The following is a 22,944-nucleotide window of genomic DNA, read 5'->3' on the forward strand; positions in this document are numbered from 1 at the left end:
GGATGGAATCGAGTCTGCGATTCGCTGTAGCGGCTACCAGCCAACGAGCAGTCGCTGTTTGCGCACGACTGAGCGTTGAAGCGCTGAGAAGCACGTTTGTTCGATTTTCAACTCTTGTTTCTACAAGATATGCTAGTCTCATGGCTCTCCTTTAGTGCTATTTGCTGCCGTTCAGAGGCCGACTGAGCTTGTCCGTGTCCAAGCAAGGGGGAAACATGAGCGGGAAATTAGAAGAAAGAGCGCTCAAGACAACGACAGCACACTGGCGCGAGCTGCAGCCGTAGTTGCTCCACAACTTCGTCTTCTCCGGCATTTTTTGAGCGCGTGGCATCGCTAGTACTTATATCCTGGTCGCTTCCTTTTCTGCCAAAAATTCCATTTTTGCTGTCCAACCTCCTACCTGGCTAAAGGCGTAATCCTTGGTTTTGCCATTTGTCTCTCGTTCGATTCTTGAAAATCTTCCTACATATTGCTTCAACAGCATGTTTGTTGCCTTTCTGGTCTTTGCCGGCATACTTGCCTTGGCGGCCTCTCTCAATTTTGCTGTTGCGAAATCTGTCTTTATCTTTGCCTATAATTGTTTTTTCAAGCCTTTCTCAGGCTCTAAGGATTTAACTGACCAGCAAGCTGCTCTCGAGAGTTTTTACCAAGGTCAAGCCTCTATTTATGACATCACTCGATCGACCTTGCTGCAGGGTCGTGAGATGATGCTTGAACTTGCTGCTGCACATTTGGACTCTAAGACCTCATTCTCGGCAGTAGCCGGGTCAAAGCCCAAGCCGGTGTGGATCGACATAGGTGGAGGAACTGGATGGAATATCGAAAAGATGAATTCTTACAAAAAATTGTCTGAATTTCGTGCCGTGTATCTCATTGACTTGTCGCCTTCTCTCTGTGCAGTTGCTCGCGATCGTTTTGCTGCAAACAACTGGAAGAATGTTCATGTTGTATGCGCGGATGCGACTGCTTTTTCGCTTCCTGATGATATTAAGACTGCCGATCTTGTCACTATGTCGTACTCGTTGTCCATGATTCCTATGTTTTACGCTGCCATTGATCGTATTGAGCGCATACTTTCTGCTGACGGTATTGTCGGGGTAGTTGATTTCTACGCTCAGTCCACTGCTACGCTATGTGGTCGCACTAATCTTGGCGGAGAACTCCTCCGTCATGTCAATTGGCTTTCGAGGACTTTCTGGCGTCTATGGTTTGAGTTTGACCGTGTTTATCTCGACTCATCGCGTCGAGATTATCTTGAATATCAGTTTGGCACGATTAAGACTATCAATTCACGTAACAAGATGCTTGGTCGTATCCCTTACTACATTTGGCTGGGCTGTCATAAGCGTTGGGACAGCGAGCGAGCGCATAAAATTGATGCGTTGGCCACTGAATCTCCTTATTTAAAGCCAATCAATTCTTCACCAGAATTGACAGAAGCTGGGACAGATGCAGTTCGCTCCAAAGGCTATGAGGCAGCTGTCGTTAATCTTCAACGTAATTTCCCGCTGCCTTCATTTTTCTACCAGTCTGAAGTTTGGCGGATTTTCTACGATGAGCATCTGCCAAAATACAACCAATTTGCGGGTCAGTACATTTACGCCTTCACTTGGGAAGATCCTCGGGAAGATGACAAGCTATTGAGATTCAGACCAACCGACACTGTGCTTGCCATAACCTCGGCGGGAGACAACATTCTTGCTTATGCTTCACTTTCCAGCGCGCCACATCGAATCCATTGCGTTGATTTGAATCCTCACCAAAACCATTTGTTGGAACTCAAGCTGGCCGCGTTTTCGACTCTCGAGTATGTCGATATCTGGCGCATGTTTGGCGAAGGGCGACATCCTGATTTCAAGGAATTGCTTGTGAGCAAGCTTGCACCAAAGCTTTCATCTCACGCTTTGCAATATTGGTTGCTGAATACTACTACATTCACTTCTAAGCGGGGGCTGTACGATACCGGGTCGACTCGTTGGGCTATCCGTATAGCACGTTATATTTTCTGGTTGACGGGATGTTCGAAGGAGGTAGTGAAGCTTTGCAAAGCGAAGACACTTGCTGAGCAGAAAAAGATCTACTATTCTCGTATCCGTCCAGCAATGATCAATCCCTGGGTTGCAACGGTTGTGTTGCGGAATCCCTTGTTTCTCTGGAGGGCGTTGGGAGTGCCTATGCATCAGGCAGAAATGATTTCGTCCACTTCAGGCGACTTTCTGACGTACATTACTGATACGTTAGACCCCATTATCGATCGATCGCTGATTTTGGATGATAACTATTTCTATTTGCTTTGCCTCACGGGCTCGTACACCAAGTCCAACTGTCCTTCCTATCTTCGACGAGACGCATATACGCGACTGTCTAAGCCCGGAGCGTTAGATGGCATCCGGCTCCACACAGACACAATTGAGGACGTCGTTGCGCGGATTCGCAAGCACTCTGTGACGATTGCAATTGTGATGGACCATATGGACTGGTTCGAGCCGGACGGGGTCGATGCCACGAAGGAGATTCGGGCGCTGAACAATGCCCTGAAAGTGGGCGGTCGGGTTCTGTTCCGATCGGCTTCGAAAAAGCCGTGGTACACTGCAATTTACGAAGCGGAAGCGTTTAAGTGCGAGCCGGCGCAAGTTCGGCATGCAAACACGTCGATCGACCGCACAAACATGTATGCTTCGACCTGGATTGCGACCAAGATTCGCGACCTGGAGCCGGAGATCACCAGTGTGGATAAGCTTGTTTTGTAGGCAGGTTGTTGGAGGTCTAGATTATGCTGCTGAGCGCAGCTAATATAATAATCTGTAATTGATAGTAGAGTAATAGATAATGACGTTCATTCATGAGGCGAAACAGCTGGTGGCTCGTTAGTGGCAGAAAAGAACATGCTGCTCCCGGAGCAAATTGAGTTGGAATGGCTGGTCTGACATCGGTTAGGTTGTACGAAGAATGAGAACTCAACGCGCTGGAACTAGTGCTATCTGGCCTCTGAATTTATACACTGCTCGTACGCTTTGCTAAAGTACGCAAACATTGCTTTCTTGGTCTTGACTGTTCTACATTTCTTCCTTCTTTTGCTCCGCACCTTCATTCAACCTTTTATGCCACGGCTGCATAGCAAGTACTGTACTGTACGAACACATTGTACCTTCTCCATTCGCAAGTACATCAATTGATATGAACTTCAATGTACACAAAAACCCTTTCGGAATGTGTAGTCCGATTAATATATATCTCAAATCATGCAGAACACGAAGCATACATTATATCTTAGTACCGTCCTGGTACCGTGAACCGCTCCCACACTCCACAGAACCCCTCTGCCTCACAGTTCCCTGGCGCCGCAGACATCTAACCCCCTGTCTTTCCTAATTCCGTAACCCTATCCCGCTGGTGCCACTCCAGCCGTCGCCCCAGAAACCAGTCGGTCCTCAACGGAGCCAGTCAGCCAGCAAGCCAAGCTACCCTAAACCGCCCTAACCACGGCAGCTTAATTACCCAGTTCCCAATCGGGCCGAAGCCCCCTTCAAGTGCAATTTTCCGGATCCAGAAGCCTGATCACGTACAGGCCGCAGAATGGTGCGGCCTATTGTACTACACAGCCCCAGTCAATAACACAGAACCCTTGAAATTCCCAAAAAGTGAGTAGAAAAGTGAGTTTAGAGTGCGACCGCTCCGCCCGGTCCGCCCAAATGAGTGGTTGGAACGATGGAGGGAGAACGAGCTCCTAGATGGCCGAGAACAAGGAGAAGTTCTACGTCCAATGGATTCACAAAGCGTTAAAGGATTTTCGTTGTCAGGTTCAAGTATAATAGCTGACCGACTGGCAATATTCTTGTGAATTGCAGATTTCTGTGGTGTATCGGCTGTCATATCTGACGTTAACTTGTCAGCTAGCTTTGATCATACTTGATCCATACGATCTGTCCCTCCTCGCCGTCTTGTCCATCTGATTCACTCCAAGCCGAAGCGCAAACAAAAAAAAAATGCAGCATTTGAAGTCCGCAAAATCGATTCTTACGCGTCCGCCTACTCTGCGCACTGCGTCGACGATCCACACCGATCTCGAGGCTACACCGCTCGTGTCGACCCTGGCTGATGGCTCGGTCGTGCCTTCTGATGCCATTTCTGACCCCGAGGACCTCACTGGTCTCCCCCCTGCACCTGCCGCCAACGAGATAAGCGAGCCTGTCGAGCCTGCGCCGACTGGACTGCGAGGATTAGTGCACGTCGTTCGTCTGATCTTGTTTTCCTCGTACGTCAATGTCCTGCTTGTGTTCGTGCCTATCGGCATCATCTTCGGCGTCCTTAGTTCCAGCGCTCCTCTGGTCTTCACCTTTAACTTTCTGGCCATCGTGCCCTTGGCGGCAATTCTCGGATTTGTCACCGAGGAACTCGCCAAACATGTCGGTCAGACCCTCGGTGGACTGCTCAATGCCACTTTTGGCAACGCTGTCGAGCTGATCGTCGCCGTCGTAGCCCTGTCACGCGGCGAGATTCTGATCGTCCAGGCGTCCATGCTCGGCTCGATTCTATCCAACATTCTCCTTGTTTTAGGCTGTTGTTTTCTCGCCGGAGGTATCTATTACCAGGAACAGCACTTCTCCAACATCGTCGCTCAAACTATGTCGTCGTTGATGGCGCTCGCGACGGCCTCTTTGTTGATCCCTGCTGCCTTCCGAGCCACGTTTGACGATCTCGACGGCGGCATTCCGGAAAGCCGTGTGCTCGGTGTGTCTCGAGGCACGGCACTTATTCTTCTCGTTATCTATGTACTTTATCTTGTTTTCCAGCTCAAGACTCACGCTGCGCTGTTCGAGGGTATGGAAGGGGACGCAGAAGCTGAAGAGCCAGCCGAGCTCTCTACTATTACCTGTCTTCTTACTCTCACCGCGGTTACTGTTTTAGTCTCCGTTTGTGCAGACTATCTTGTTGACTCTATCGATTCCCTTGTTGTAACAACCGGTCTCTCAAAAACCTTTATCGGACTCATCCTTCTTCCTATTGTCGGCAATGCTGCTGAGCATGTCACTGCTGTTATGGTCGCGATGAAAAACAAAATGGAGCTCGCTATCGGTGTCGCCCTCGGCAGTTCTATGCAAATCGCCCTTTTCTTAACCCCCTTTTTGGTCGTCCTCGGTTGGATCATGAACCAGCCAATGTCTTTGTTCTTCTCCACTTTCGAAGCGGCCGTCTTGTTCGTCTCTGTCTTCATCACTAATGCCCAGATTCAGGACGGTGTCTCTAATTGGCTGGAAGGCGCTATGTTACTGGGAACCTATGGTATCATCGCCATCTCCTTTTTTTTCTATCCTTCTGATGCTTAATTGCTCTTGACACTTGACAAATGCCATTAATTAACCTGTACTTTAAACCCCTTCCATGTCCCAAGATCTCGATCCGGTAACCGATCACTCTTTTTTCTCAGTTTTTCTCTCTTCTAGTTTATCTTGAATAAACGCTTTTCTTTTTTTGTGCCTCTAACAATGAAATCAAAAATACATTTAAATGTTAAACAATTTCTGGTAGCTTACTAAAAGTCATATACATTCTCCCATCTTCTGTATGTTCCCTATATCCCTCATTCCAACGCCGTAGTACTTCCCATACAAATCTCCCACTATATAAATTAATTCCACGCTCTCACTCCCCGCCTAAATTATTCTCTCCATCTTCTGCTGAATTCAGTTTCATTACCTCGCGTTCATTGTCCACTTCATGTGTCACTAGATTCATATCACTCATTGCAAATAGTAACTCGTCGTCGTCACCAGTTTCTGGTCCAGTATTAGAATGACGTTCCATCCCACCTACACTGCCAGGTCTGCCTCTAGTAGCTCCTTCTTCATCAATCATCAGTGGCATATTCGGCATTCCACCACTTCCATCTTTACTATCGCCTCCTTCACTGCCAACCTGCTGAATAGAAGACCGATCACTCGCACTTCCTCCATTATCTCCTCCTAAATATCTTTGTAGATACTCTCCCTTACTTCTTCCTGCTCGTCGCCGTCCTCGACTTGGTCCTTGACCGCTGCCACTATTCACGCCGTTGTATTCCTCTATTACATCTTCTCCAGTTTCTCGTTCTTCTTCTTCATCTTCTCCCTCTTCTCCCGTTCTTCGTCCACGTTCTTCGTCTTCATCCTCGTCAAATACAGCCGCATGACGATACCTATCCGCTGCCACCTCGCTTAATCGTGATGGAATTGCTGGCGTATGTGCCTGCGCAGGAGAAACTCCTCCTCGTGTAATTCCTAGTGTACCAGCTGATCCAACTATCGCTCCACTTGTTACTCCCGTATTGGGAGATATCCTTGGTCCCACAAATTGTCCTGATCCACTACTTGCTCCTGAGCTTGCAGCATTGCCACTATAGTAAAATGAACTGGTCATGCTCTCGGTTAGCATAGCATGTGAATCTCGCATATTTCGAAACCTCTGAAGCGACATCAAAGCGTTACTGTTGGCAGAACGTCCACTCTCGGGGCTGGAGCTAGCTTCGCGACTTCTGTTTGCTCGAATACTTATAGATTTCAAAGGTTTCACATTATGTAGCAGACGCATAAAATCATCAATATTTCCCGGATCTTGCTCTTCTTCAGGTGTTGCTGACAAAATTAGTTTACTATTCGCACTCGGAACGGGCGAGTCAGGAAACATTCCACGTCGTGTTAAAGATGACGATCGACCAGGAGATGATGGAACTGCTCCTTGACTCAACCACTGGCTTCGCGACCCAAAGGATGAACTATATCGTCTCGCATTCGGGGACGCTGAAAGTGGAGGAGTGCTGCCAGTAGTTGGAGAGACAGAGGAATTACTTGGAATAACATTTCGAGCCGAGCCCGGTGAGATAGTATGTTGGATAAGCCCTCCTTGAAACCCTGAAGTCGAACTGCCACGCGGTCTCATAGTACCTCCAACGGAAGAAGACGATGAAGAAGATGATGCAATTCGATGATATGATAGTTTAGGATACATTGCTGAGTTCATAGAATCCGAGCTAGGTGATTCTGATAAAGTGCGCGTTTTAAATGGTTGAATTGGTCTGCCTATACCTTGAGTTATTGAAGATATTGATGGATTCCGAACAGCTCGAGGTTGCACTACTGGTCGCATAAACGCTGAAGCATTAGATGTTGAAACCTGTGATTGCATTGGCATTGAACTACCATACGCCATAGTTGAGTCTGGCAATGAAGCACTATGAAGTGAAGAAAAGCTCGATGAGGGTCGTACTTGTGACGGTAAACTCCCCATTGGCACCGGACCGGCTATTGACCCAGGCTGCGAAGATCCGGTGCTAGTTTTTTGACCACCATGCCCTTCTCGCCGTTGAATCTGGTCCAAATCAAGAAAATGTAAGCTTAAAATTGATTCTGAATCATCTACTCGAAAATCACAGTTTTTCCGATATGAAACCTGGACAGTAAATATTCCAGCAGTAGTTTCGACCTCACTGAATTGCAATGACTCCAGATGATTATCTTGTTCATTCGTTATTAAAGGTATTGACAAGCCTATCCTGCCAGCACTTGAAATCGCATAGGCTCCATTTAGAACGCGACATGAAAGTTTTAGTGCGAGAGGATTAAGCTTTGTCTTGCCAACCTTTCGTCTGAACCTCCATGCAGGTAACAAATACGCATATGAATGTAAAGTTCGGAAGACCACTGCAGCCTTTTTGTATATCGTCGGCAAAGATTCTGTGGAAGATCCAGCGCGTGGATTCAAATTGATTCTCCATCGCTCTAGCACAATCTCAGGATGTCGCATTCCACGAGCAGCGGCAGCGGCTTCGACATTCCAACGAGCTCCAGCACTATCCAAAAGCACGAGGATTTGCTTCGGCGTAAGAGCACTAGTGTCCAAAACAGTTTCGATAATGAGAGGAGGTATAGATGAAAATATATGAGAAGGCGATGTCGCAGTTCGGGTCTGTCTATCAAGAGCTTTCCACGGCCTGAGGTCGTCTTTGAAAGCCTCCGTCTCGTCTAGCTCCAGATTGAACCATGTATTGACTTTTATGGTTCCCGTGCGCTGACGAAATATAGGTGACAAAGTCATTCGCGAGTATATGACTATATACGCAGCTTTGAAGAATAGATTCTAGTGTAAATAGCATCAGTACCAGTACCATAAGCATTCGTAATTAATCGAGTATCGGCTTTACTTACCTGGATCAGCTGTGCTAGTTTTTCAGAAAAATCAACAGAATCTTCCGAAGGTATTAATCCCGATGCCGAGCCGGGTGAGCTCGGGAAGCCTTCGCTTTGCACTGGAGAAGGTGAAGCCGACATTATGATCTGGCTTTTCTCCCACTAGATCAGCAAGATCTAGCAAAATGATCTCGACCCTTCACGAGCAGCAGGGACTAAATAATGGCAACAATTTGAAGTCAAGCTATTTTATTCGATCCTGAAAATCCTCTCAAATTCTTATCAAAGATCGCGATCTGTCCGTACTAAAACACCACCATCAGTTGGGCGAGATCGCACTGAATGAGAAGTCTAAACCGCGGCGCATCTGCACAATAAGCGACCAGAACGAATAGCTTGACGGACACGCAGAAAAATAAAAGCAGAACTACAAGAACTGCAGCCAATATCTCACTTAAGTAAAATCCTACTCCTCGCTAATATCAGCGAAATCTGTTTCACAAATTGCAAGAACTAGCTCGCTGTTCAGTTTGAACTTACGAGCGCGAGGCACCCAACAACTCATCCGCCTTCAGACTCTCATGAAGACCAAGTTGAGGTCAGCTGATCAAATCATAAGGTTTTTATTTTCAACTTTAACTGCAGTCTCTAAACGTTAATATTTTCGTTCAGATTGGCTTGTGTCTCATCGGGATGGATCTCTTTTAAACTCGGAGAGCCGAACTATGATCCGCTGAAAAAGGGCACTGGTTTAATAGACGTGGTCAGTGGTAAAATGGGCCTTCGGACTGGTCTTCTTCGATCGGTGACAAATTGTGGTGGTCAAGTTGGATGTGTTGTGAGGACTGTAATACCTGTTAGGTGGCAGCATTCTAACTCACTGAATAACTCAAGTATTGGTGATAAATGGTCACAAATATGGAGTCAGACGACACTCCCTGGAAGACCAACTCGTGGAAAATTCTATTGCTTATCCATGTTTCCGTATCCTTCTGGAAATTTACATATGGGACATGTCCGTGTTTATACAATAAGCGATGTTATTTCGCGATTCAAAAGAATGTATGGTTATGAAGTTCTGCATCCTATGGGATGGGATGCCTTTGGTTTGCCGGCCGAGAACGCAGCAATTGAGCGTGGACTAGACCCAAAGATATGGACAATTGATAATATTTCTAGAATGAGAAGTCAACTTAAAAAGATTTTGGTAGCGTTCGACTGGGACAAGGCATGAACAATGATTAGAACTCTTTCGAGACAAGCAACAACTAGCTAACATTCTGTTAGGAAATAAACACTTGTATGCCAGAATATTATAAGCACACTCAAGCCATTTTTCTTGAAATGTTTAATCGAGGTTATGCATATCGTGCAGAGGCACCTGTCAATTGGGACCCGATAGACCAGACTGTCCTTGCCAATGAACAGGTTGATAAAGACGGTCGTTCATGGCGTTCAGGTGCTTTGGTCGAACAGAAGCTGCTGTCGCAATGGTTTTTCAAGGTTACGGCTTTACAACAAGAATTGGACGCGGATTTAGCACTTCTCGACCAATGGCCGGAAGAAGTTGTTGTCCAGCAGAGAAATTGGATAGGACGTTCGGTAGGCGCTGAAATCGCATTCGACTTAATAGGATCTGAGATCATGACTGAGCTACCTGTTTATACTACTCGTCCGGATACTCTTGCAGGAGTTCAGTTTTTAGCCATTGCTTCTACGCATGTTATTACTAAAGCAGCTATAGAATCAGGAAATACAGGTCTCAAAAATTTTATCCAAAACATGTCGGTATCAGAGGAGAAACCAACGTCCGGATATAAGTTAGATCACATATCTGCTCGAAATCCTTTGACTGGAGATATAATTCCGATTTTTGTTGCACCTTATGTTATTGGAACATACGGTCTTGGCGCCGTGATGGGTGTTCCCGGTCATGATGAACGTGATTATAAGTTTGCTTCGAGTCAACTAGAAGGATTCACGCCGAAAGTCGTTGTTATTCCTGATTTGGATAACCGGCCTGTGGACATTCCTTATACGGAAAAGTCTGGATATATATCTTCTGATGTTCCCAAGTACGGAAAGAAGTCAGTTGCAGAAGCAACCGAAATGATTATCAACGATCTAGTAGAGAAGCGAAAAGCCGAAAGGAGCGTTAAATTCAGAATCCGCGACTGGCTTGTCAGCCGTCAGCGTTATTGGGGAGCACCTATTCCGATTGTGCATTGTCCGTCTTGTGGGACGGTGCCGGTACCAAAGTCTGAGCTTCCGATATTGTTACCCGATCAGATAAAGACAGAGGGACCTGGATCTCCGCTTTCAAGAGATGAGAAATGGGTTAATTGCAAATGCCCAAAATGCTTAGGTCCTGCTAAGCGAGATACAGACACTATGGATACATTTGTTGATAGTTCCTGGTACTTTTTCCGATTCACAGATACGAACAACGTCAATTCTCCATTTTCATACGATAGGGCATCCAAATTGGTTCCTGTAGATTTATATATTGGAGGAGCTGAGCATGCGATTTTGCATCTATTGTACTCGCGTTTTTTTGGTAAAGTTTCACAACGATTCGGAGCTTGGTCTGGTGGAGATCTGAATGGCGAACCGTTCAGAAAGCTGATTACTCAAGGAATGGTGTTGGGTGAGACTTGCGTCGATCCTGTCAGTGGGAAGTACTTAAAAGAGGATGAAATGGTCGAAGAGCGTAAGTAAACTCATTTGATCCTGTATAAGACTGATCAATTAATGTGGCATTAGCAGGAGGAGGTCGAGTGATCAAAGCTACAGGAAAGCACCCTATGATCAAGTTTGAGAAAATGTCAAAATCAAAATACAACGGTATTGATCCTGTGGAATGCATTAATCAGTACGGAGCTGATGCTACTCGTGCGCATATTCTATTTCAGGCCCCAATTTCAGATCCCCTCCATTGGGATCAGCAAAAAATCGTCGGGATGACTAGATGGTTAGATCGACTCTGGAGACATACACAGCGGGTTGCAGATGATGTTCGGCAAGCAAGAATGGAAAGTCTAGATCTGCCGAATAATAAAACACTTGCCGAAAGCGAGTTATGGGAGACAGTACAGCTCATGTTGACTCGAGTAACCGAAGCTTTGGACAGCAAGTACACTTTGAATACGATGATTTCAAATTGCAGCAAACTCACCACGTCGGTCATTGATGCCTACAACAAATCACTTACTAGCACCGATCTTAATGGCAAAATCAGCTTACCCGTGATGTTCAATGCCACCTCTATCCTGATTAAAATGATTGCACCGACAGCACCAGCTACAGGCGAAGAATGCTGGCAACATCTTTTAGAAGCGCAAGGTTTGGAATGGAGCTCAGTTTTTGAAATTGGCTCTTGGCCGCCCATCGAGTCTGCTGAAGAACGGAGCTCTCTAGGAAATTACAAGGTCATTGTCAATGGTAGCACGCGGTTTTCAACAGTGATTCAGCAATATTGGTCCGAGGCGAAGATCATTGAAGAAATGTTCAAAACCTCAAACGGAGAAAAATGGTTAAAAAGCCCAGAAAATATCGCTAAACTTGTCATTCCAAAAGGACGAAAAAGTTTGATATTCATTTTGAGGAAGTAATTTCTTTCCCTGAGAAGGAACTGAACATTTGTACATACACATGGAATCCAGTCCAGTATATAGCTAATTAAGCGTATTCTAAACGCAGTTCCAATAAAAATTGAATGAAATATGCCCGAACCGATTATATATTCACAACTAGGATACATGCATAATTAAATATACTAAAACAAATCCGAAAACTTTTAACCAATCGTCTAAGCCTAATTAATTCGTGAGCTGGATAAACAAAACCTAAAAATCATAGAGCATACCTTGAGAGCGTATTTTCGCTGGGGGAACGCAGAGAGCTTCTTCTTCTGCTTCTCGGTGACAAGGCTCTTTTGTTTGTTGGTAAGAGCTCTTCGGAGGGCACGAGTCTTCTTGACACGGAGATCGAGAGGAATGTATTTCTTTCCCTGGTAGAACAGACGGAGCTGAGCACGCTGCTGCTGATTGATGACGGTGAGAACACGAGCAATAGACTTGCGTACAGAGCCGATACGAGTGACACCAGAAGACGACGTTCCACGAGCGCGTTGGCCTTTGAGGGAAGCAAGCGAGCCCTTAAGCTCGTCGAGCTGCTTCTCAAGCTCAGCCTTTGACTTATCCCGGAGAGTGTAGGCCTTAACGACTTGTGACTGCATCATGTTAGAAATGAAAATTACGATGAGAGCAAAATAATTGACGAAATTATAAATTCAATCTCAACACAATTACAGCAATAACTTATCAGAAACTCACCATTTTTGCGTGATACTTGTGACGACAAACAAGGAATATGTTCGGAAAACCAGAATTTCGCACTCAGTTCAACTCTCGGTAGTTTCGTCCCATCACGAATTCTCTGAAGAGTTTACCCAGACACGCGGCTCAACTATAATGTGACTGCTCTTTCCTAGTACGGACAGAAGTAGGGTTATGATTGATCCCTAATTGAGCACAATACCCATATATATGTGAGCATGCGGCGTGCCAGATCCAGGTCACGACGGAATGCGTCCAAGATCTCTTGATTTGTTGACGCGCAGGCGATCGTCATCAGAGATATCTCGTGGATTTCGTCGCTCAACCAGAGTTCCTTGGCTGGCAATATAATATCGATGACCAGCCTGACTCGTGATGACTGAATACACAACTTATGCCTCCGTCGGACAACTGAGGTCTCAGGCGCGTCAGCTGGAGTCCCAGACAGAGTCCCTGTTTCTGGCCTACTCCAATTTCTCGCAACATCCGCCTGCAGAGCCGACTGACGAAGAAAAACAAGTAGTAAAAGATTTGGAGGCTATATTCACAAAGGTTTGAATGAGGATGTTTTACTAATTTCAAAATTTTATGGCTGACTTATTGTGTTCCAGAGAGAAGATATTCTCAGCTCGTTATCTCGACTACTAGACTCTGAGCAGCTGGCGTCGGCTACAAAATTGCACCAACTTCATCGCCACAAGGAAATTCTACTTGAACATCAAAAAGAGTTTAGCCGTTTGAAAGATACTATCCAGCATGAAAGACAGCGTGCAAACCTTCTTTCTTCAGTTCGAAATGACATCGACAGCTTCCGAATGTCGCCCAATGGATCTGCAGTTGCGGTTGATTCGCGTCGTGAAGCAGAATACATGCTGAACGAACGGTCTCGTATTGACCAATCGAGCAGTTTGGTTGACAACATCCTTTCCCAAGCTTATGCAACCCGTGAAGAGCTTGGCCGACAGAGACAAGTATTGTCCAGCGTCCAGCGCCGTATAACCAGTAGCGCGAGTCGAATCCCAGGAATTAACACAATCATATCTAAAATCAATACTCGTAAGAAACGGGATAGTCTCATTATTGCGTCCCTGATCTCTTTATGTGTTCTCGTCTTGTTCTTTCTGAGATAGACATTATCCTAATATTGGCGCCAACTTTCCAATTTTTAGTTCTTCGGAATACTCGATAAAGTGAAGACTTCATTTATGTTTTGTTACTTTAATTGCAGGGAAGATATTTGTAGTCATCCTCTTTTGGATCGACTTTGTTCATATTTTGTATTTTGTATCATGCTTTTAGGTGGTTAGGTCGGGCTCGGCGCTGTCGACCGCAGGTTTTAGTTCATGATCATGCTTTGTTCGGTGTTTTGTCATAGGTTTGTCATAGTATGTCGTTTTGTAAATTCCAAGACTGAAGTTGTTTATCTTGTTTATATATGTATTTATGATGATAGACTAAAAGACTATTCATATATCTCCAGCTTTCTCAGTTCATTACGGTCATTCTAATCTTTTTATTTTATGAAGCGATCTCTTGGATTAATATTTTTACCTTTTATATATGTTGTAAATTTCTCTTCCTTCAATCTTGTTTTTCTCTTTCAACCTCATGTTCCAGATTTTGTCGAAATGACTTACTGTGACATCATGCTACAAGTGCCTTGGGCAACAAAATTTTCAGAACTCCCAACGCGAGAAATTTAGTTTTGTCATCAGACCTATCTTGCCAGACTATTGATCATCCAGGTTACATTCAGTTAGTATATTGGTCGACATTTACTCTATCTGCAGGGTACGTCAGCATTGTTGTCAATATAATTAGAATGAATTACGAATCGATATTTGGGACCACAGCGTCTGCGATCAATGGAGGTGCTACGCCGCTAAACCTCGTGCAGACAAGCCAGCCAGCTCAGCCGATGGCGACTGTTCTTTGTTGTAATTGTGGTGTTCCAATAGACGGAACAGCTGGTCTTTCCATGTGTTATGATTGTATCAAACTGTCTGTCGATATCACTGAAGGGATCCAGAGAGAAAGCACGTTGAACTTTTGTCGTAATTGTGAACGCTGGCTCCGACCGCCGAATGCCTGGGTGACTGCTTCATTGGAAAGTCGCGAATTACTGGCTCTGTGTTTGAAGAGATTGAAAGGTCTTGGAAAGGTCAGACTAATAGATGCTTCATTTATTTGGACAGAGCCACATTCACGTCGAATTAAAGTCAAGTTGACCGTTCAAGGCGAAGCATTTGGGTCTGCAATTGTCCAACAGTCATTCGAAGTCGAGTATGTTGTTATAGCTATGCAATGTCCAGATTGTGCGAAATCGTTTACTGCGAATACTTGGCGTGCGACTGTGCAGATCCGCCAAAAAGTTCCGCACAAACGAACATTTTTTTACTTAGAACAGCTTATTTTGAAGCATAATGCCCACCGAGATACGATTTCAATTCAGGAGACCAAAGACGGACTGGATTTTTTCTACAGTCAGAAAAATCATGCTATTAAGATGATAGAGTTCCTTTCTACCGTCACCCCTATTCGAACTAAAAAGTCATCCGAACTTATTTCTATGGATACGCATACTTCCGTTCGCAGCTACAAGTTTACGTTTTCATGTGAGATCGTGCCGATTTGTAAGGACGATTTGGTCTGTTTGCCGAGAAAGATTGCCAAAGCTTCCGGAAATATCTCGCAAATTACTCTATGTAACCGGGTTGGTAATTCCGTACATCTTATTGATCCTATTACGCTGGATCAGATGGACTTGCAATCCACGACTTACTGGCGCCAGCCATTTTCGACATTAAGTAATAGCATGAATTTGACTGAATTCATTGTGCTCGATGTCGAATTCACTGGGTTTGAAAAAGGAAAGCTGGCTTTGGCTGATGTTACTGTCGCGCGATCGTCAGATATGGGCCGTAACGATATTTCGTACTATATTCGATCACATTTAGGAGGAATCTTACATCCTGGAGACACTGTTCTTGGATACTTTTTATCGAATGTGAACTTCAACCATGAATTATGGGATACGCTTGATCAGAGTACAGTGCCAGAAGTGGTTTTGGTTAAGAAGTCATATCCTCGCAAGAAGAAGAACAAAGGTCGCAACTGGCGTCTGCGACGTATGGCCAAAGAGTATAATACAATGGAAGATATGGGCAGTTCCATGTCGACCAAGCAGCGGCAGATTGAGCAAGACAGAGTTGAGCGAGACTACGAAATATTTTTACAAGAATTGGAAGAGGATCCCGAACTCAGGAGTACCATCAACTTATACAAATCTGGTAACAAAACTAACCGAGATGTCAATATGGCTGATGCTGGAACTGGTATAGATGCTGATCTTCAGATGGGCGAAGCAATGGAAACAGACCCTCATGGTGGTGAATCTATAGACGATGATTCGGAAGACGAAGGATCAAACGCAGGATCGCTGCCTGAAGTTGGACTTGATGAATTATTGGATGAAATAGATGAGCTCACTCTTGAAGATGGCTATCTAGAGGAGTAGCATGAATGACTGGAGGTTAACTAGATATTAAGTTTGTAAACATTGGTTGGCTGCTTAGTATGTTCAAAACTACTTGACTAAACTCTAATAATGCATAATGAAGTATCAGCCGAACAGGCCGTCAAGAACTCTTGCCATAGCAGCTTTGTCTTTTTCAGAAACATGCTCAATTTCTGCGGAATCACTCTTCGTCCGATCGCGAACAGCTCGCTGTTTGAAATGTCTCCTGACTTCGCTTTGTGGAAGTTCCGCAGAGTCAGGATCTAGTCCAGCTTCTACGGCCGCACGTTTTGCTTTCTTCCTTTTAATATTTTCAATCATCTTTGCTTTCTCAACACTCTGAATGAACGCTTTGTTTTCCCGCGTCGCCTGAGCGATTTCCGCACGTAGCTTAGATTGTCGGGATTGATTTTCGTATGCAATTTGTTCGGTTAAATTGTGCCACTTGAATTTCGGAAGGTATTTGATATTGAGAATGTCATCATAGTAAAACGAGCGTTTGTTTCCACCTATATCAAGATTAGTCTGCCAGCCAAAACTGATCAAAATGCTTGCGCAATACCTATTATTTGGCCGTTCAAAGTGGTCGCACATAACTTCGCTCGCTTTTTATCTTTGAATTCCACCCAGCCTTCAGTAAAATTACGTTTTTTATTTCCGCCATACCGAATTCGGCGAGCATATGCTCTCGGGTCTTCCGGGGCCAGAAAAATTCGGTCTATCTCTCCAAAACGTGCTAAAATTTGCCGGACTTTGGCAGGTTTCATAAATGGCGGTACTCGGGATAAATAGACGACTCCGGAACTCTCAATCTTGGCGCGATTATCTTCAAGTTCAGTAGTCGAAATTTGTCGTAACACGCCAACTGGATTACCATCTCTGTCTGTTTTGGTTTGGTCTATATTCCGTTCATCCCCTTCCTCGTCCTCTACTTCGCTGCCCTCACTATCATCTTCATTTGGCTTGACAAGATCCAAAACAGAGCCAGTCTCTTTCTTCCCTGCTCTTCGTTTCTTTGTGCTTTTTAGTCGGCTTTCTTCTCCAGCGTCACTGTCCTCAGCATCTCTCAATCTCTGTCCGGACAATCCTTTCAAATTGAACGTGGTCTTTGATCCCGTGTCTTCCTCACTCGAATAGTCGACTTCAGATTCATCATTCGTGGAAAACCAATCTGTTTTCCTCGATTTAGAAGACATTTGTTTTTTTTTGATAATTGGTTAATTTGGCTTATACTCTTAAGAAAATGCGAATATAATCGACTACTTAAGGAAAAAATATCATTCCTGATGATTGAGGGTCGGGAGATATCACTAACTTAATTGTGCAGAGATTGAGCATTTATCTCCTTATCTCAATCGCAGCAATCCACCTATGTGGACGAAACTCCCAACAGTGCGGCTCACAATTCTAAGTCCCAGAGAAAATTTCTGGCCTTCTTTGCCTACATTGAATTTGAGTGAGTTAGAGCAGAGACAACTGCATATAATTCTGAAGTTAAAAATGGATGCAAAAGCTGGAAAACCCAAAATCCAAACATCTCGAAAGGGTAAACGAGCTTGGCGAAAGAATGTTGATATTTCACAGCTCGAAGATGGTCTTGAGCGTGTTCGCGAGGAGCGAATTCGGATAGGGTGAGTCGAACTGTGATTGAAATGTACACGAGAAAACCTATTAACTGGTGCAATGCTAGTACTACTTATGGCGAGGTCGAGCCAGAAAAGCTTTTTGCGGTGGATATTATTCCTTCCGAAGAAGTGCGCAGGAAGCTCGGTCAAAAACAGCTTAAGGCTGATCAAATTCTATCTGAACGATCTGCGATTCCGGCACTGATTTCTAAGAAGAGGGCGTTGGAACAGGCTACATACGATCGAAAAAATAAAGGCAAAGTACAAGGCGTATCATATAAAGACCTTGCGAGATTACTTCGGAAAGCTGGAAGGCAAGCAGACGCGAAGACCTCTTTGGAAAATTTTGTGCCTGATAGTTATGTTCGTGGGAAACTATACGATGTCTGGGCTGATGATGCTTCGACAGGCACGATAGGTGATAATTCAGGTAGTTTAGAAAAGAAGAAAGCAAAAGACTTGCTTTCAAATTCTGAGGAAATCAATTTACCTGGGACGACGAGTTGGACAAAGTTCCAAAAACCGCCGATCACTCTCTCTGAGCCACCTATCAAAATGAAGAACATCTCCAGGTCAGTTGAATTGCCACGAGAAGGGCAGTCTTATAACCCATCGTTGGAATCCTGGCAGGCATTGTTAAAAGAAGAACATACAAAAGTCCACAGAGAAGAAAAGGATCGGATCCGGAAGGAGGAAGAAGAAGAGCAGATCAGAATTCTCGGCGAACGCCTTGATGAGCGGGAGCGTCTAGGTCTTGATCAACTCGATTCTGATGCTGAAGACAATGAAGACCAGAATATCGAAAACTCGAATGTGACAGTGAAAACAGAAGATCACAGTGACTTAAAACCAGACTTCACCTCTACAGTCGCTAAAGTCTTACAAGAACCAGAATCAAAATCAAAATCAAAGTCAAAATCGAAGATAAAGCCGGACCTTGCAATAAGAAAACATAAACTAGGAAAATATCGCCTTGCAGAACGTCCAATGGCATTGAAACTTTCCGACGAACTGACAGACTCTTTGCGACTTCTTAAACCAGAAGGCAATCTTGCAAAGGACAGGTTTATTAGTCTTCAAGAGCGTGGAATCATCGAAGCCCGCAAGCAAGTCCTCAAAGGAAGGAAATACAAACTCCAGTATACTGAAAAATGGAGCTACAAAGATTTCAAATAATAGTGTTTTACTCTCGTCATTTTCCGATCGCTACTATAGAACAATGCATTTATTTGATAAAACAAATCCTTGCCACAAGAACAGATATAAATAATTATGTAAAATGCTAAAAGACTTCGTAAAGGATCATAAACAACACCATAATAGATTAAACAAACCTAATCAAGCAACCCACGTATATTATGTCCACACATTCTATGAAATGGACTTCCAGCACAATAAATCAATTGAAACGATAACTCGCAAATTTTAGAACAAAATAACAGTCATACCTACGCTCGCAATATAAGTTAGTAAGCATTCAAGCAGAAATTCCAGCTTCATGTGCATAACTAATGAATTAATCGTCAAATTCGAGCTGTTGAGGCTGGATGCTTTGCAATCCAGTCAGCAGTTCCGAATTCATAATCATGTCTCCTACTCGGTTGCTTCTTACAGCTCCAGAATTGACATTTAAAGATGTCTCCGTAAGAAGCTGCGATTGATCTGTGGGAGAGATCGAAGCCAATGAAGTACTGTGATTAGCCGGTTCGGATTCAAAAACCATCCCGGGAGGTTCTGTTGAAATCGGTAAAACTTCCTTGCCTTGCTGCTGTCTCCGCAGAGCAGGTGGAACTGGAGATCGGATTATGGGTGTAAACGTGTTCTTCGGAACAGAATGATTTACCACTATGGTGAGATCTTTGGAATTCCGGCTGATCGATTTTCGCGGAAGACTGCTTCCAGCCAATGGAAGCTTATTAGTAGAACTACCACCTTCTTGAACTGGGTGATCACGGGAGACTGGCTGGTCGCTTGAATATACTGTAGCATTTGTAGATCTTAATTCGATCCCTTGAGAATCTTCGGCTACTTGTAAGGGAGAATTGCGCACAACCACAAACCCTTTATGTCTATTCCCTAGGTGTAATCTCTGTGCAGTATCGTCTACTCGACGTGAAAACCATCCCAAAACTCCGGACCCTACACTATTCGGATCGGCAGGTCCAGTTCCCAGTCTTCGAGATCGGATTGTTCCTGACTCCGACAGCGGCTCACGAAGCTTCGCTTCCGACGTGGCTGCAGGATTACCATACGATGAAGAAGAGGCAGATGCATCGTTTGTTAAGGTGGCACTTCCCGGATATCCAGAATCACTATCAAAATCCTTAAATGTCCGAGCCCTAGAATGATAGTAAACATCAGCTTCACGAACCGCATAATCGACTTTCTTTTGTTTAGACGGAAACATCAATGAACTCCATAACTCCGAATCTGTCTCCTCTTCAGTCGTCAACTCGCCGCTCCGGACCTGATTAGTCTGACTTCCGTCTAGAATAGTAGGTGTGACCGCCTCAGATGATATTCCAGCAGTCTTCGGTGATACATCTGTGCTATCATCAGAATTGATTCGGAAAGTTTTGTTTCGTCGAGGTGCTCGGTAGTATGTATGTGGACTAACAGGAGAATCCGCATTACCGCTACCAGGACTGTAAGGACCAGCACTTCGCTGTCCTGTACTGACAATTGTGGTGCTTGTAGGTAGGGTTGTGGTATCCAAGTTTTGCGGACTATCAACAGTTTTTGGAGGCTCAAAATATCCGGAGTCAAATTCTCGATGAAATACTAAAGACTGTGGTACATCAGAGATGCGTAAATCACGGAGTGTCTTTTCTCTTATTTGCCGTCGACGAGCTAGTTGACGAAGACCCAGTGCACGCACAAATGTGCTGGAGCTCTCACCTGAAAAGCCCATCAAATAAGCAACCACTTCCAAAACTGCTTGAATGGAGTGGATAAAAAAAATAAAAATCAAAACCAAAGCATGAATCAAAAGAATTGCATATGCAAACCATCCAGAAATTGTAGCACTGACTGAAAGTGCAGGCACGAAGACTACAGAAAACATAATGCAGACAAGGCGAACAATTGATAAAATGCATTGATAGATATTCATGCGTGATACCTTATTGTAGGGATGCGCAATAACGAGAAGCAGGAAGTAGATGACTTCTGTTAAAGCAAGAAGGGTAAGCTGAGCAGTTCCTGAACATTGGAGAACTCCAAAAAATACACCCCGCAAAAAGGTGAAAAATATTTGAACGATACAGAATAAAAATGCATGTTCTGTATATGAATTGTAAAGAGGGCCAAGCCATAATAATGTAGGCAGATCATCATACAAGGCTTGTTGAGGACGAGTTCTTCGAATGACAGTCAGCAGAAACACACTTCCTACAATCCACAGAAGAAGCAAAAGTCCGGCTAAAACAGAGATATAAACAGGGCTGTAAGGAGATATTAAAAGCTGAAAGGTTGAAAAAGTAACAAGAGGTAAAGAAAAGAAGTTGATCCAAATTCGGATTAGCATGCCAGCACTGAACGGTCCATTCTTAGACCGGAGATCCACCGGATGACGCGAAGTTATTCTGTAAATCAGCCATTTGGTGAAAAAAGTAGACTGAATGATGGCCATTAATACAATAGTTAGAACCAGAAGCCAAACTATGAAACACGTCCAACTGTCATAATCCTCGCCCTGGCCAGCAAGCTGAGAAAGATTCGAAAGACCATAGCGACCATCCGTAGAATAAATGTTGTCCTTATCATATTCTCCCCCTGTGCGAGAAGCGAACGTAGAGCTGAACAGGAGAGTAGACCAAGCAGCACTGCTTATGGCAGGTTGATAAAAGCCTGGAAAAGAGAGATTCAGTGAACCAAGAAAAAAAGAAAATTGCAGATACTGAAGAAGATCACCAAAACCAGGCGTAATCAGACGAAGAGTATCCGGATCTTGACCGAAGTTGCTACTCCAAGAAAAAAAATCTTTTGTACCCGACCAAGGATTATACATGGAAGAGAAGACGATCGAAATTGCAACCAAACACAATATGCCGGCAGGTACGAAGATCAATACATTCATCAGAGAAGAGCTAAATTTAGGGGTAATGTTGGAGCGCACACAGGCGACTATGTCGGCACTTTCTGTAGGATCTATAACAGCGAGCTCCGAATTAACGGTAAGGAAATAGTATGAAGAAGGAAGAGAGAACTGCGAGTGAAAACTCGCACCGTCCAACGGACCAAAAGGACATTCATCAGAAGCGACGACATCGCAAAAGCGAATATAATCAGTGTCACGACTGAACTGTAAGATTTTTGAAGACGTCCGCAGAGTAGCTAAATAGAAATTAGAACCAAAGAACAAACAATACAGTTCAAGAAATTGGAAGAAACAAGTCAAATAAAAATACATACTCAATCTATTTGTAGTATCACTGTAGTCAGGAAGAGAGCCATACATGTTGCCGACAACAGATATATTCACGTATTCTTCATCAGGATAATATATCGCATCTACAGTCGTCGGCACAAAATAAGTGCCCGACCTTTTAATCTCGGTCGAAACACATGATTCAAAGGCAACACGAGCAGCTAGAGCCGGTCGGGCTTTGCAGAGTGCTAGAACACCTAGCACGAGCACAAGGAGAAACTGCATCGGAGCTCAAGTAAAATGCAGATGCACAGCACAGCACAACTAAAGACCATTAGAACGAGCTGGTTTGCCGAAAATTCCAATCCGAGACCTTTCACTCACTCAAACTGTAGTCGTCGTCTTTGTCGGCTTCAGCTGACCGTGCAAGCAGAGCGGCTAACAAAAGAAGATGCGCGACGCGCTGTCAGCTCAGAAAGACATCTGAAGAGACAAAAAATAAGCTGATTACGGTAGATCGTCTCGAGCCGAATGCAAATAACCTCTGAAAAAAGCCAAGATTCACAGAATACCAGTCGGAATTTGACTCAATGGGTCACGGAACACCGTCGATGCGTGCAAGAAGAGCCTAGCAGCACCAAGCAGGAAGAGAAGAATAATTGTCCGACCGCAGTCGCTCCAACGATGACGATGCGTTCACCGCCTTCCCAGCACACAAACTGTCTAAAATCGTAACTTCAAGGGGCTAGTATTCGTATAGTTCGCCCAACGGCGGTCAAATTCTATATTTGGTACCCAGCAACATCTGGGTCAGCCTACTGATCCCGTGCGCCACGTGGCTGGCTGCTAGGCCCCCCTATATGGTACAAACACCAATGTGTTACATTTCCGGTTTAGGAAGCTGAGTACAAATTGGTTGGCCGCCTTTCTCAGG

At 44.5% G+C, this 22,944-nt stretch overlaps 10 protein-coding genes across 10 annotated transcripts; 6 read left to right on the forward strand and 4 right to left on the reverse strand.

Moving 5' to 3' along the window:
• The first annotated feature begins 35 nt into the window (after window positions 1-35).
• Window positions 36-3,046, forward strand: V1516DRAFT_671814 (uncharacterized protein). Its single transcript, XM_066921630.1, has one exon. It carries the CDS (start codon window positions 483-485, stop codon window positions 2,748-2,750), a length of 2,268 nt encoding a protein of 755 aa, XP_066779278.1. The 5' UTR covers window positions 36-482; the 3' UTR covers window positions 2,751-3,046.
• Window positions 3,047-3,547: 501 nt separating this feature from the next.
• V1516DRAFT_671817 (Sodium/calcium exchanger protein-domain-containing protein) lies at window positions 3,548-5,519 on the forward strand. Its single transcript, XM_066921631.1, has one exon. It carries the CDS (start codon window positions 3,987-3,989, stop codon window positions 5,325-5,327), a length of 1,341 nt encoding a protein of 446 aa, XP_066779279.1. The 5' UTR covers window positions 3,548-3,986; the 3' UTR covers window positions 5,328-5,519.
• V1516DRAFT_671818 (autophagy-related protein 13-domain-containing protein) lies at window positions 5,160-8,692 on the reverse strand. Its single transcript, XM_066921632.1, has 2 exons — window positions 8,181-8,692; window positions 5,160-8,112 (listed from the first exon to the last, which is right to left on the reverse strand). Exons 1-2 carry the CDS (start codon window positions 8,301-8,303, stop codon window positions 5,644-5,646), a joined length of 2,592 nt encoding a protein of 863 aa, XP_066779280.1. The 5' UTR covers window positions 8,304-8,692; the 3' UTR covers window positions 5,160-5,643.
• A 245-nt stretch (window positions 8,693-8,937) lies between these two features.
• Window positions 8,938-11,773, forward strand: V1516DRAFT_663076 (uncharacterized protein; the record flags this gene model as incomplete). Its single annotated transcript, XM_066920484.1, has 3 exons — window positions 8,938-9,390; window positions 9,450-10,872; window positions 10,926-11,773. 3 exons carry the CDS (start codon window positions 8,938-8,940, stop codon window positions 11,771-11,773), a joined length of 2,724 nt encoding a protein of 907 aa, XP_066779281.1.
• A 32-nt stretch (window positions 11,774-11,805) lies between these two features.
• V1516DRAFT_671823 (60S ribosomal protein uL29) lies at window positions 11,806-12,504 on the reverse strand. The gene is made up of 2 exons (XM_066921633.1): window positions 12,028-12,504; window positions 11,806-11,976 (listed from the first exon to the last, which is right to left on the reverse strand). The coding sequence occupies exons 1-2, from the start codon at window positions 12,400-12,402 to the stop codon at window positions 11,971-11,973; spliced, it is 381 nt and encodes a 126-aa protein (XP_066779282.1). The 5' UTR covers window positions 12,403-12,504; the 3' UTR covers window positions 11,806-11,970.
• A 216-nt stretch (window positions 12,505-12,720) lies between these two features.
• V1516DRAFT_671827 (snare region anchored in the vesicle membrane C-terminus-domain-containing protein) lies at window positions 12,721-14,056 on the forward strand. The gene is made up of 2 exons (XM_066921634.1): window positions 12,721-13,051; window positions 13,111-14,056. The coding sequence occupies exons 1-2, from the start codon at window positions 12,875-12,877 to the stop codon at window positions 13,627-13,629; spliced, it is 696 nt and encodes a 231-aa protein (XP_066779283.1). The 5' UTR covers window positions 12,721-12,874; the 3' UTR covers window positions 13,630-14,056.
• V1516DRAFT_217260 (NMD3 family-domain-containing protein) lies at window positions 13,976-16,069 on the forward strand. Its single transcript, XM_066918757.1, has one exon. The coding sequence runs from the start codon at window positions 14,322-14,324 to the stop codon at window positions 16,014-16,016; it is 1,695 nt and encodes a 564-aa protein (XP_066779284.1). The 5' UTR covers window positions 13,976-14,321; the 3' UTR covers window positions 16,017-16,069.
• V1516DRAFT_671830 (uncharacterized protein) lies at window positions 15,869-17,266 on the reverse strand. The gene is made up of 2 exons (XM_066921635.1): window positions 16,579-17,266; window positions 15,869-16,525 (listed from the first exon to the last, which is right to left on the reverse strand). The coding sequence occupies exons 1-2, from the start codon at window positions 17,210-17,212 to the stop codon at window positions 16,122-16,124; spliced, it is 1,038 nt and encodes a 345-aa protein (XP_066779285.1). The 5' UTR covers window positions 17,213-17,266; the 3' UTR covers window positions 15,869-16,121.
• A 134-nt stretch (window positions 17,267-17,400) lies between these two features.
• Window positions 17,401-18,939, forward strand: V1516DRAFT_634838 (ribosome biogenesis protein Nop53/GLTSCR2). Its single transcript, XM_066920000.1, has 2 exons — window positions 17,401-17,647; window positions 17,707-18,939. Exons 1-2 carry the CDS (start codon window positions 17,517-17,519, stop codon window positions 18,815-18,817), a joined length of 1,242 nt encoding a protein of 413 aa, XP_066779286.1. The 5' UTR covers window positions 17,401-17,516; the 3' UTR covers window positions 18,818-18,939.
• On the reverse strand, window positions 18,830-22,643 carry V1516DRAFT_671835 (uncharacterized protein). Its single transcript, XM_066921636.1, has 2 exons — window positions 22,055-22,643; window positions 18,830-21,976 (listed from the first exon to the last, which is right to left on the reverse strand). Exons 1-2 carry the CDS (start codon window positions 22,293-22,295, stop codon window positions 19,158-19,160), a joined length of 3,060 nt encoding a protein of 1,019 aa, XP_066779287.1. The 5' UTR covers window positions 22,296-22,643; the 3' UTR covers window positions 18,830-19,157.
• Window positions 22,644-22,944: the final 301 nt, after the last annotated feature.

Source organism: Lipomyces oligophaga (genome assembly GCF_038497815.1).
Source record: "Lipomyces oligophaga strain CBS 7107 unplaced genomic scaffold V1516scaffold_2, whole genome shotgun sequence".
Classification (NCBI taxonomy): domain Eukaryota; kingdom Fungi; phylum Ascomycota; class Lipomycetes; order Lipomycetales; family Lipomycetaceae; genus Lipomyces; species [Lipomyces] oligophaga.